Here is a 14,217-nt window from a genome sequence, read left to right on the forward strand (position 1 = left end):
GTTTAGAAAAGCCATTTCATCAGATCAACGATTGTGTGTGACGCTGACTTTTTTGGTAACTGGGGACTCGTTCAAAACTCTGGCAAATCTATTCAGAATGGGACAGTCGACAGTTCGCGGTATTATATATGATACATCTAAGCCATATGGGTTGCTATGAAAGATTTATACCTCAAAACGCCAAGTACTGAAGAAGAGTGGTTTCATATAGCTAAAGGGTGATTATAATTATTATATTTAAACTTGAGTTTATTTGTTAGCTTAGTAAAAAAACTATTTTATTTGTTATTGTATTCTTATTTATAATAATTATTATTTGATATTTTACCAAATAATAATAATTATAATAAATAATAATGTTGTAAATACTTAATATCATGCTCTTGTTCACGCAACATTGTTACATGAATACTACTCTCAGTCAACATCTATTATTATTCTCTGTAACTATTCATTTAGATTTGAGAAGAATTGGAATTTTCCAAATTGCATAGGTGCTGTGGACGGAAAACACTGTGCAATCCAGGCTCCGGCAAATTCCGGTTCTGAATATTTCAACTACAAGAAAAATTTCAGGTATTTAATGATAAAACATATTACATGAACTAATCATTGTTGACAATCAATGTGCAATGTTACAAAATATGCACTACAATTGTCTAAATTTTTTTAATTAATGTTATTGCTAGTTATTTGTTTGCAGTATTGTCCTTATGGCCATGTGTGATGCGTCATACCGTTTCACATATGTGGATGTTGGTACCTCTGGTCGGTGGTCTGATGGTGGGACTTTCGACAATTGCTCATTAAAACATGCAATGGCTGCTGGTAACCTGAATGTTCCGAACGATTGTCCACTAACAGGTTAATTAATCATCTATTTACTTATCCTAGAAAAAAGTATTAGTGTTCATCATTCCAGATGTATAACTAGTTACAGTGAAAGAGCTTAAAATCTATGAAATACATGAAATGTTATGCTGCTACTAACACCACCATCATCAATATTAATTTATGTGTCAGTTGAAACATGCAGTACTCAATGATGTACATCTTGCTGTTGTCACATCCACCATATTATATTCTATATTGCTAATGAAAGTCTTCAGTTCTTTGACTGATTGATTAAATTCTAGGTACAGAAAATCCCAACATGCCGTTTGTTCTTGTTGGTGACGAAGCATTTCCATTGAAGAACTGGCTGATGAGACCTTATCCTGGACGTTCATTAGACACATTTGGGAAGCGCATTTACAATTACAGACTCTCAAGAGCTCGGAGAACCATTGAAAATACCTTTGGGATTATGGTGTCTAGGTGGCGTTGTCTCCGTCGTACTTTACCAATGACAGCAGAACATGCACAAATTGTGGTTTTGGCATGCTGTGTCCTGCACAATTATATGCGCACAGAATGCTGTTCGAGTTACACCCCCCCCCCAGGTGCCTGCGATGTCATTGACAATGTTGCCGGAACAATCGTTGATGGAACATGGAGAGCTGAAGGATATGGCATTCTTGGTGATGTTGCACCTGCTACAGCTAGAAACCCTACGTTATCTGCTACTACAACTAGAGAACATTTTACAAATTACTTTAGTACTGCAGGAGCATTAGAATGGCAAGAACGCTACATTCGTCGAACTAATTAAAATTTAATTTTGATTGGTATACTATTAAGTATTTACACCATGAGGTCACGGTATATTTTGCATACAAAAAATATGTAACTAGCAATTTTAATTCGTTATGTGAAATTTAGAATTTATATTATATATGTATACGCTTATTTAAAAATAGATTATGTACTTGTATTGTTAAGTTGTATCCAAGTATACATGACAAGTGTGGGCGTGTCCATTAATAATAATTTGACATTTAAAGTTATTTGATGCCACTAAACATGCACATTTGCTCCCATTATAAAATTCTTTGAATTAATTGTTGCAGTACTTTCTTAGCTTCCATATAGTATAAAGTTTACTGCTCATCATTTTGCAAACAGTAAATTTTATATTATCTGAAAGCCAAGAAAGTACTGCATCAATTAATTCAAAGAATTTTATAATGGGAGCAAATGTGCATGTTTAGTGGCATCAAATAACTTTAAATGTCAAATTATAATTAATGGACACGCCCACACTTGTGATGTATTCTTGGATACAACTTAACAATACAATTACATGAAATCTGCATTATTGAATTATTTAAAAGATTTTGAGCACAGAGCATGAACTGGCTTATTCTGGCGTTGTTGTGTTATGTGGTGTCTCACGTAAGCTTGTTATGCATGAGCCAAATCGAGCTTTGAACATTATTTCTCTAATGTCTCTCATCATAAGTTGCCTTTCAAAATCATCTTTGATGGCTCTACACTGCTCCGCTACCTCCTTTCCAAAACGACTGCAGTCATCGTCGACTTCTTCGACTCGTTGAGCTTGTAACTGGTCCCACCTGTAATTTCACAGAGCGGCATGTAGACGCTTCATGGTGTAATTATACAGGGTAATATTTTATAAATATGCTGCAAGTACACATGTGTCCTACTGCATAATAGGCTTACTTACCTATCAAAAAATTCAGTCTCAACTTTTCTTCAACTCTCTTTCTTTGCTTTTCTTTTGGTGGTAATGTGCTGAAACATGAATCAGCATCGCTGATGTGGCTCATTGATGTTGAGGGAGTAGATGGAGGCTCTACATACCCTACGCTTTCTGCATCAAAGACTTCCGGTGTTGCAGATGGGCCTGGATTAATAGTATCTATAGCTTCTAATGAGCTTTCTGATCTGAAATTATATAAAATGATTCATTGCATATCTATATCTTGTCAATAAGTTAAGAAATTTTAATTGATATTAGGTAAACTAATACTTTGGTTTTTAGTAAATTAGTACCTTTGCCTTGCCAAGTATGGCTCTAACCATGTCAAGTAGTCCCACCACACCCATCTTGCAGTGGTATTGTCAGCCCCAGCTCCTGAGGGTTGCTTCTGCTTGCTGCGTTTTCTGACATAACTATCCCTTAAATTTTTGAATTTTTTTTTGCATCATCTCCATCTAGGCAAAAAGATTAGTGTAAGACAATAGGCTCTAGATTGCACATTGGTATGTCAAGACCAGTAATAGCAGTGGCAGTAGAGTATTCAATCGATGCAGGAAAAAAGAAGCAGTTTATTTACTTATTTACGAAGTATTTACTTACCAGCTATCTTCAACTCTTTTGCGATTTCTCGCCAGTTATTCCTTTTATTTTCTTCGTTTTTATAATTTTTGTTTTTTAAATTATAGAGGCATGGCCTCTCTCTTACTAGCGCAATAAGTTGTTCCTCCATAACTTATTACGCTACTATTATTAATAATTAAGTATTATTTAAGTATAAGTAAGTATTATTATTAATAAGTATACACTAATATTTGAAACGACCACGCTTGTAGTTTTCGCGGTGTATGACCATGGAACAGCCAATAGCGTGCAAGAGGTCGCGCCCAAAATCAAACATGTTCGAACGCTCTGAAAACGCCACAATCTTGCCGCTGCGGCTGACGCTTTGTCGCATCGCTTCAATTTCGCGTGATAATCGCTTTAGTGTGCGCGCACCTTTAGTCATACCACAAGGATGACAGCAGACACTTCAAGAGAAATTGTATTGATTTCTAAATGTTGAGTCGAACAGATGAAGTTTAATGATGTCCTACCTATGCGCTCCAGGAGAACCTTAACGGCCATCACTTGACCAGGAGGGCCAGAGTTTAGCTTTGTCTGAAGAGCTCTCTACAACACAACCACAAAACAATAATGATCAGCGGGCAGTGGGTGGGTTTATAACTTGAGGGCAGTGGGTGGGCCTATAACTTGAGGGCAGTGGGTGGGCCTATAGCTTGAGGGCAGTGGGTGGGCCTATAACTTGAGGCACCTCTTGATCTAGCGAGGGCAGTGGGTGGGCCTACAACTTGAGGGCAGTGAGTGGGCCTATAGCTTGAGGGCAGTGGGTGGGCCTATGACTTGAGGTACTTCTTGATCCAGTGAGGGCAGTGGGTGGGCCTATAACTTGAGGCACTTCTTGATCTAGTGAGGCCAGTAGATGGGCCTATAACTTGAGGGTAGTGAGTGGGCCTATAGCTTGAGGGCAGTGGGTGGGCCTATACTGTAGCTTGAGGGCAGTGAGTGGGCCTATAACTTGAGGTACCTCTTGATCTAGTTAGGGCAGTGGGTGGGCCTATAACTTGAGACACTTCTTGATCTAGCGAGAGCAGTGGGTTTATAACTTGAGGCACTTCTTGATCTGGCGAGGGCAGTGGGTGGGCCTATAACTTGAGGCACATCTCGATCTAGCGAGGGCAGTGGGTGGGCCCATAACTTGAGGCACTTCTTGATCTAGCGAGGGCAGTGGGTGGGCCTATAACGAGGCATTTCTTGATCTAGCGAGGGCAGTGGGTGGGCCTATAACATGAGGCATTTCTTGATCTAGCGAGGGCAGTGGGTGGGCCTATAACATGAGGCATTTCTTGATCTAGCGACTACAAATACCTTGCAGAGTTCGCTGGTCAACAAATGTAGTCACTGTTTAGTGAATAATAATCGACAGCGTCCAATAATAGAAACAAACAGTCTCAAGCTGCAAGAGAATGCATAATCTAAACCTTGACACATCACACATTGGATAAGAAAAACTCTCAGCCTTCTTCGCATAGATAGAATGTCTATGATCAATGCAATGAGTAAGCACTTACAGATTTCTCTGACGCAGTCTCACATGTGCACTTGGGATCCAAGATGGCCTCCATTATTTCTCTTGATTTTTTGTCAGTTATAAGAGAAACGAAGAACTTTTTTAGACCTTCCGCCACCTTGTTACCGCTGTCAGGGTAATGCTCTAAAATAGAACAAAGAGACACCTTAGCACAGACATGAAGACGAATATGGGTCAAAGGTGAAGGTTGTAAAGACAGGTGCACAGCTGAGGTTGAGGCACCTTTAGAATGCTGGGTAAACTAGCATTAGCCTGTTTACCGTGTGAAACTGCATGTACTGGTCTGAGATGGAAACAAATTTTCAAAAAAAGGTGTGCATACAAAGCAAATGGCTCTAACAAATGACTTTCTAAGGCTCCAGTGCACTAACTGCCAGCCATGCATTCTGTTACAGACCCACTTCCTGACAACTAATTAGCTACTTTTCCAAGTCCAAACACACAATACACAACCTTGACTCTTCCAGGAGTTTAGTTCTCAACAGTAATATGAATAAAGCAGACTAACTAACTGAAATGCAACTAATTTGAATACACCAAAATATTGCAAAATACATTTTAAACAATTGCCCGTCTCTCTAACACCCAAGTGCTCTGCTCTATAAATAAAAATGAATAATACTTTTAAAGATATAGTATCGAGGAAATTAAGAAAAAAATTGGAAGACTGCAGACCGAATCATAGATATAAATGATTTCTAACAGTGCAACAGTCAATGAGAAGGCGTATATTCATTTGATTAAGAAAAAGTGAACAGATAACTCCAAAGATATTTATTTCTCCTAATGATTCCAATTCAAGCAATTTTGAAATTCTAATGGATAAAGTGTTGTTTTAGAACACCAGAAAAGGGAAGTCTTATTACTGGGTATAAGAAAGATATAAACTAATGCTTCTCTGGGTACTCGTGAAGCATTATTTCTATAGGCAGTTTCTCTACAGGTCAACAACCTACAGGAATGAACTTAAATTGCGGTTCATTATCTAACCTTTGATTGGCTCGAAATTTATACTGACAACAAACAAGTTTCTTGTCAGTGTACAATATTCAAATAAACCAGTGGGTGCCTTGGCAAAGGTACATGGAATGAGCCAATGGCTGCTAAATGGTCAAATACGCATGCTATCAAACAGTAGTACAGTGCACCCTCAGGATACGATTTTGATCCGTTCCAGGGTTGGCATCGTATGGTGATAATTTTGTATGGAGAGGTATAGAAACCACAATAATTATATAATGGAAACATCACCAGGTAAAATTGGTCAAAATTTTATATACCTACTGTACATATTCAGAATTAGTAACAAAGTAGTATGTTAACCTTAGTAACTATAGTTACCTACAGTAAATTTATTGTATTTAGTGTATTAAGTGGTTATAATCTGCAATAAAATGCAGCATTATAATGTACCACGTGCAGTATATATATATATATATATATATATATATGTACGCTATATTGCATGAAGCGTCAAGAGTTCTTACCTTCAAGACAGACCTACGTATAACATAAATTTTAAATTCACCTCAAGTAAGTTAAGCTTACTAAACATAAAACACTTGAAGCGAAGTTTTATTACGTATTTTAACTATTTTACCGAATTTCAACTTTTTATTGCAAAAATTTTATTACACTATAACTTTTGGTGGGCCTGTTAAAAACCTTTTTCAACCTATATCGGTAAGAAAACACGAATGAGGCTGTTTTCGTAATGAAGTGGATTTTGATAGCAAGTTAAGGAAAGTTGTCTGACCTTCTGTTTGAAGGGATTGCAACTCCAACTTTGCTACTGGTTTAAGGGAAGATATTACTATCTTACACACAAGAATTGTTGAAATAAGAGAAATCGGTCCTCATGTCTCTCTCAGGCGTTATGAAAATATTTTTGCCGAACAGTATTTCGGTGTCTTTGTTATTTTGACGAACGTAATAAGCACATCGACTGCCAAATTTGAGCTCGAACGAAAATTTTGATGAATTTGTATGGTGGAATAAGATTCGTATGGTGAGGTGAAAAAATCATCATGCTTCATTTCGTAAGGTGAAAAAATCGAAATATTAGGGTAATCGTATCCTGAGGGTGCACTGTACATGGATGGGTATGTAAAAGATATCTTAAACTCACTGCTGATCCTGATAGCTTGCTCAGAGACCTGGTGTATGAGCTTAGGAGACTCGGGTTCTCCACACACATCCACCAGTTCCTTCACCAGTTTCCTCAACCTACAAGCAACCATATTGTTTGTGGTTGTTAAGTACATGTACACGAAACACACAGAGTGTGTTTCGTGTACATGTATTCTCACATGACCTCCTACATCTCTCCCCACATCTTGCTCGCATACAAAACTCTACTGCTGAGCAAAATAGCTTACACAATGGATACACAGTCAGTTGTATACAATACTAGTTTCCTTGTTGCGGAAGCTCTACACACATTTGTATCGAGTCAAACAGCTTATAGAATGCAGCATTACTAAATAGTCTAATTCCACCGGACTCACTGTGTCTGGGCCTTCAGCATCGTCGAGAATGCCTTCCTACTGTTCTCATCGATGTAGGCATACATAGAGAGCAGCCTCTTCATCCTGTCCTCTGAGTTTAGAGAGAATGGCACTATGCACTGCAGGAATAGCCGCTCCACCATAAACCTGTAAGAACATCAGAGTGCTCCTTCACTCACACAACTTATATAGCACACAACTGCTGTAGCACACGACTGTTACAGAACACCCAGAAATAAACCCAGCAGATGAAATTTGAGATCATCGACAGGAAAAATGTGAATCAGTTGGTTTACTACCGAGGTAACAGTTAGGTCAAAGAAATAAATGCTCACGAATGCAATCGCCATCATGATACAAAAACTCAATGCTCTTAATAGTATAAAGCATGCAAGAAAACCAACTATTAAGCTATTTCATTATGTCCAGATTTATCAATTAAATAACACGCAGCATTAAAACGTCAGAAGTCTTGACATTTCAGCATCGTTATTGAATTAAAAACAAAAAAGTTGCTAATAGATGACAGCAATAGCACAAGAAATGCTAAATCCAATGCCTGAACTGGTGATCAACAAACGATCTATTACCAAACACACCATCTTGCAGTTCAAACAGCAAAGTTAACCACATACTTATCATCAAGCAGTCTCTGGAAATATGTCTGTAGGATTCTGTTCTGTATCCACTGGATGGGTATTTTGTAGGTCGACTCAAGGTCAGACTTAGAACCATCGTCAGTAATGGCATACTTGCGGAAGATTGCGGCAAGACCTGTCAGCGCCTCTTTGCGAATCTTGAACTATGCCCAAACAGAACAGCGTGTGATACCTCTTCATGTATGAGCAGCTACAGAAACTTAATCCTGGTGGATGGCAAGCAGAAATTAGCCTAGTATGACAGCAGTTGAGAATGAACCTTTTTGCAACTACGAGGTGAAAATATTGAGTAGGAAAAATTTAAACACAAAGTACTTATATAATATCGATAGAATAATCATGTCATACCTTCTTATCAAGGCATCGCTCCCTCACACACTGGAGCATCTCTTCCGTCACGTAACCAAGGCCTCTCTTACAAGTGTTCACAATGGCTTGAACCTACCAAGCCAAGTGAGATTATATCAGCCAAAGCCCTTCACAAGTGATAAAACATGAAAGCTAATAATGTAGAACTCCGTAGGACTATCGTCAGAGCCATGGCTGGTCAATGCAATTACCTGCCACATCATCAGCGATACAATGAAAATAATAACGAGACTAATACTTGAAATTATTGCAAAGTAGTTGAGAAGTAACTATTGCATGACTGTGTGTGTTATGTGACTTTTACCGACTATGCCACTATGGCATGATGTTCATTGATGGCGTCAGCTGACTGACCAGAGACTTATCAGACTCATAAGTAGTGATGGTAGAATTTTTTCCTACAGCCAGCTACAAAGATTTCAAATAGGGACAAGAATGCAAAAGCGTTTCTACTCACAACAGCGCATCTAACATTGTCATCAGCATCACGATGCCGTCTATTCCAGTGCTCGCTGATGGCAAGCTTGGCTGACGGGTGGTTAATAAGAATATCTTCTGCTTGACCGATACACATAACCCGTATGCTCGTCTCTATATCATGGTAGCGACCGAGGTAGCTCTGCCAGAGCTCACTCTGAGTGTCCATCAGGTCTGAGTCAGGCTCAGCAAACATTCTGCCCAACAGTCGAATGATAGCCTTACGCTCCGACACCTCATTTACCTGTAACATATATGATATTTTAATGTTATGATTATGCTTTATCAAAATACCCATCAACATAGTAATGAACATGAGACATGACAAACCTGAGAACGAATAATACATGCAATTTGTTTATGGAAGCAGTGAAACATTTCACTGCTTCCATGCTTGAAATGGGTTTGGAGTTGTCTGCTGCGGACAAAATCCCATTCTAGTTTCAATGTTTCAGAGTTGCATTATAGAGCTTTCCAAGATTTACGATGTGTCCCTCTAAACCAAACTTATTAAAGCAGACTCGAATTCGAGCCACGGTCACTTTTCAATTCATGCGTAGTCAACTAGTTGAGCTAAAAAAGTAAATATTTCGCCATCTTCGTATGAGCAACCCATCCTCGCCATGTAATTGTTGGCAATGTTGATGTTTAGCATTAAAATATTTATAAACCGTGTTAATCATAGCAACTTGGATTGTCATCAAAGGTTTTGCCATGAAACATTATAATACAGACAGAGAACGAGCAGTCTGTCATCTTGAAAATGGTTACCCCGCTACAACATTCATAGAAGTTGGCTCAGTGCTTAAAAGATTTATTTTCTGGAAGACTTGGAAGGATATGTGTTTAGGAAATCTCGAAAGTACATTGATCTTTAAGTTAGTTTTCGATAACCGATCAAAATATTGTGTTTCAGAAACCATCTATGTAGATGCGTGAGATGAATAACTTCCCGAAACAATTCAACCAGTTGTAATTCCTATTGCTGGGTTCATATGAGAATGAGATCACTATCTACTCACTGTCCTATCAAAGTAACCCAGTAGGTTTGATATGAAGCAAACTGACATTCTCTTGGTTGTCATGGCTAACAAACACAAAATACAGTCCACTATCCTAATCATTAAAATATAATTGTCTCACATGATTGACGCTCCAACCTCTCGTCTATAAATGAGATCCTTTGCTAATTCAGTAAACAAAACGAACCATCATGTGATGCATCAATTTGTCATCTCACCAAAATGCAACCTATTGCAAGCTGTTTGGAACTGCTCACCAATCCTGAGGTCAGCGAGTGAAATATTCAGCCAAAGTTACCGACTGATGGAGAATATGGATAAATATAAGAATATGTAGGAACGTATTGAAAATAAGGAATAATAAAATATAATTATAATATATGTATTATATATATTATAATGTTAATAAGAATGAAATAGACCTTGAGCTTCTGATCGAGGAAGGGGATGATGGAGATGATGAGCGCCGGTGAGGACTGGTAGAGCTCGAACAGCACATCAGGTAGTTTCTCACCCACTTCACTGTCACCAGTATTACCCAGCATCATCACTTGATTAAAAAACTACAAGCCAAACCATAAGCAGGTCTAGAACATGGAGAAGTTATCTCTAAGTACAGCCCTGTATTCACAAGTAGCAATTACAGACATCGATACAATATGATTGGTCAATAAGTACTCAGCAAAACAAAGCATACGATGTAGAAACAAACTAGCTAGACAAGCAATGACCTCTAGAAGAATACGAGTGATTATAAAAGACCAGTGTGTCCGTGAGATAGTAATAAAATAAGAACAATAATGAACAACACACACGGGTAGGTAAATTCAGAGCAGAAGGCCTACATACGAATATCCTTAACACAACACACTGGTGTGGCAGCCTACCGCGTGTGCTCGCTGGACTACATATAAAAGAAACAGACATAAATTGGCAAACTATGAATTTATCTGCGTCAGCAAGTAGCCTGCCTACTTACATTCACTATGGAGTTGGCGAGAGACGAGCTGTTCCTCTTGAGCAACTTCTTGGCGAGGTTGTAGGCCTCCTTCGCGAGTGACTGCAGTAGACCAAACAAATACTTTTAATCTATTGTTAATTTCTCATAAGTTTTTACCTTCGATGTACCATATGAACACTGGTAGGGATTGCATTAACTATCAGGAATATGTGAGACAGCAAAACAGATGGCAGGAAATATTCCTTCGATCTGACATTCAACTGTTCATAGCAAGATAATACAGACTATCCCAGCTATATTGAACAAGGGAATACAGAGTATCCCAGCTATACTAAACAAGGGAAATACCCCAGCTATATTAGACAAGGGAATACAGAATACCCCAGCTATATTAGACATGGGAATACAGAGTATCGTAGCTATATACTTTTTATCGCACTGAGTAACTGATTAGGCTATTAACTAAAACAATTATATCTAGATGTTAAGTGTACCCTGAAAAGAATATGGGTTCAGTGACCAACCATTGACATAATGCTATGAAGGCTGGGCCTAAGAATCTCATTACTAGTAGATGGAGAGAGAGGAGAGAGAAGAAAATAATAACAGGTATGAGGCTGTGAGAAAAGAAGCGAGAAGAAGATAGAAGGGATAGAAGGTGAGAGAAGGTGATAGAAGGGATAGAAGGTGAGAGAAGGTGATAGAAGGTGATAGAAGGGATAGAAGGTGAGAGAAGGGATAGAAGGTGATAGAAGGGATAGAAGATGAGAGAAGGTGATAGAAGGGATAGAAGATGAGAGAAGGTGATAGAAGGGATAGAAGGTGAGAGAAGGTGATAGAAGGGATAGAAGATGAGAGAAGGTGATAGAAGGTGAGAGAAGGTGATAGAAGATGAGAGAAGGTGATAGAAGGTGAGAGAAGGTGATAGAAGGGATAGAAGGTGATAGAAGGGATAGAAGATGAGAGAAGGTGATAGAAGGGATAGAAGATGAGAGAAGGTGAGAGAAGGTGATAGAAGGGATAGAAGGTGAGAGAAGGTGATAGAAGGGATAGAAGGTGAGAGAAGGTGATAGAAGGGATAGAAGGTGAGAGAAGTGGAATGAAAGTGAAAAATAAGAAGAAGAAAAATGAGAAAAGAGGAAAACAAATAGGAGAGGTAGAGGTAGAGAAGACCACGATATGATCAGGGCAGAGATATAGAAAAAAAGAAGACAGAGAGAAGAGGAGGCAGAAAGAAAGAGGAGGTTCGAGGGAAAGAGAGAGTGTCTGTAAAGCCTACAAGATGCTAACCAACACTAAAACTCCACTATTCTGTAAGACGATTGAATAGAACTGATTGATATGCTCACTTTGTTTGGCTCGACTAGGTTAACGAATATAGCATCAAGTAGCGGTATGGAGAGTGACTCGGCATCTGAGAGTACAGAAGACAGAGCGTCCAGTAGAAGAGTGATCACTTTATCCGAGTGCTTGTCTCTGCAATCGATGAGACATGTCTATGGACTAATAGGAGAGAAGATAAACTGAATCATCCATGAAATTCAGAACTATTCCCAATAAATGCAGACTACGACGCTTCAAACAATATTTATAAACTTAGTGTATTTTTACCAGATATGCTAAATCACATGCATTCAAATGCTCTATTCGGTGAAAGTACTCCTAGATAGAACGAAAACGTGAAGAAATGGATAATATTTTAATTTGGATACTCTTGAGGTAGACATGAAAGCGTATATACCCTTGACATCGGTTACTCAATCAGTCATGACTGTGACGTATACTTATCCATAAATTTTGAGCTACCCTTAACACAACCCTTTCAATGAAAACAAGAAACATAGTCTATTGATTAGAGGATGGCCCATGGATAAGTCCTCGCTAAAGACACTTGTTACACATCAAAAGGTCAGTATTAGAGTATCAGTATTAAGGATACTAAAGATATCCAGTCATGTTTTTAATGTTATATAACTGCAAACAAGTCAGCTATGACTAGGTTCTGTCATAACATTTCTTACCTAATTACCAAAAGAAATACGGTTATCTTTATACCATTAGAATGGGAATGCCATCCGTATCCTATACATATATCCTCTACGTATAGTAAGTCTACATATATGTCGCATATAATAATACAGGGAGATTAAGAACGTAATGGCCTTCTAGGATTATTTCGGTTCTAACAATGTAAAATATCTCAAACCTTGCATTTTTATCCTTGCTATATACACCAGGTAGGAAACTCACGTGAGTGAACCAAAGACTGTGTTGAGTAGGTGTAGGACTACATCATCATTCTCCCAGTCAAGACAAACTGTGAAGGTCTTGGCATACGTCAGGTTCTAAAAGACCATTACAGATGCTCATCTTCTGATACCAAAACTAATTGTTTTTGTAACAATGAAAATGAACTCAAGTGGGAGTTATCACCCCAGAGGTACTGCAACATACAGAGGTTTTCACATTAATGCATGTTATACTGAATTGTCAATTAAAGGATGTATAAACATTGATAAACTTCAGCTATAGCATCCTGGTAGAGTTACTCTCTCGAATCGGTGAGAACTGGTAGCTAATTTAGATGTTCAAAAACTCCAGTCTAATATATACATCCATGAGAACTAAAATTTACTTGGTTTCAAGGTGTCTCACTGCAGTGCAGAATAATATGCGAGTCAAAGAGCCTATACATTCTTTTGACAATAAAATATTTTATTTTAAAATTATTTCTTTTCTGTCATGATTTTGCTAATTTATTACTGTTATAAATTATTAAACAAAAGGGGAAACAGTGTTTTATATCAACTTCTCGGATGGATAGCTCACCATGAATCTAACAGTGACTTGGTATGAAAAGACCCCCAAAAAATTGTTCAAACATAAATTACAAACAAAGTTCAAACTAATAAATACTATTAGACTTCGGGCCAGTTGGGAATATTTAGACACCATGAGTGGTTACAAGTAAGCCAAAGCAATCGAAACCTATTCTAATAAAATCGCTGGAAACAACAAAGCGTCTTCCGTATCTAGTATGATTGGAAGCCTCTGCTAGTTTAGTTGATGCGAGGATAGCTCTGACTAGATCCCTACTAAACAGTAAAATTAGCACAACACGCACAAGGCAACGTTTTTGTTTTCCAGGTAAATTGATGAGTTAAACTGGTCTTGCCACTGCATAAATCTATCACCTTTCTTCATCTGTATCGCCCAGGAAGCGCCTCCATTTTTATTGATTTATTATTTCAGTCTCATGCATATTTAAATCTATAGATAGTTTTATATCATGAATTGGTTCTAATGCAACATATATTCACAAGTATGTATCATTACATTACGTATTGGAACTGTGGAATGAATTAAATAACATATTTTGCTCCAACATATGAGAGTTGAGGCAACTGAAGAAAATGTAGAAACAAAATAATTGTGCATGGTTTAACTGTAATCGAAAGCAATCCACCAACT

General features: G+C 38.0%; 1 protein-coding gene across 1 annotated transcript in view; it reads right to left on the minus strand.

The window, feature by feature from the left end:
* The window catches only part of LOC137401433 (sister chromatid cohesion protein PDS5 homolog B-like), a 37,677-nt gene that overhangs the window by 19,711 nt on the left and 3,749 nt on the right, over positions 1-14,217 (minus strand). The window contains exons 6-16 of the mRNA XM_068087769.1: positions 12,997-13,091; positions 12,096-12,222; positions 10,765-10,845; positions 10,208-10,348; positions 8,744-9,007; positions 8,266-8,358; positions 7,894-8,060; positions 7,259-7,405; positions 6,880-6,977; positions 4,732-4,874; positions 3,697-3,772 (exon numbers count right to left, since the gene is read on the minus strand). Of these exons, the coding sequence (XP_067943870.1) occupies positions 3,697-3,772; positions 4,732-4,874; positions 6,880-6,977; positions 7,259-7,405; positions 7,894-8,060; positions 8,266-8,358; positions 8,744-9,007; positions 10,208-10,348; positions 10,765-10,845; positions 12,096-12,222; positions 12,997-13,091 (1,432 nt within the window). The remainder of the gene's footprint in view (positions 1-3,696; positions 3,773-4,731; positions 4,875-6,879; positions 6,978-7,258; positions 7,406-7,893; positions 8,061-8,265; positions 8,359-8,743; positions 9,008-10,207; positions 10,349-10,764; positions 10,846-12,095; positions 12,223-12,996; positions 13,092-14,217) is intronic.

The sequence above is a fragment of the Watersipora subatra genome, chromosome 8 (genome assembly GCF_963576615.1).
Source record: "Watersipora subatra chromosome 8, tzWatSuba1.1, whole genome shotgun sequence".
NCBI classification, from domain to species: Eukaryota; Metazoa; Bryozoa; class Gymnolaemata; order Cheilostomatida; family Watersiporidae; genus Watersipora; species Watersipora subatra.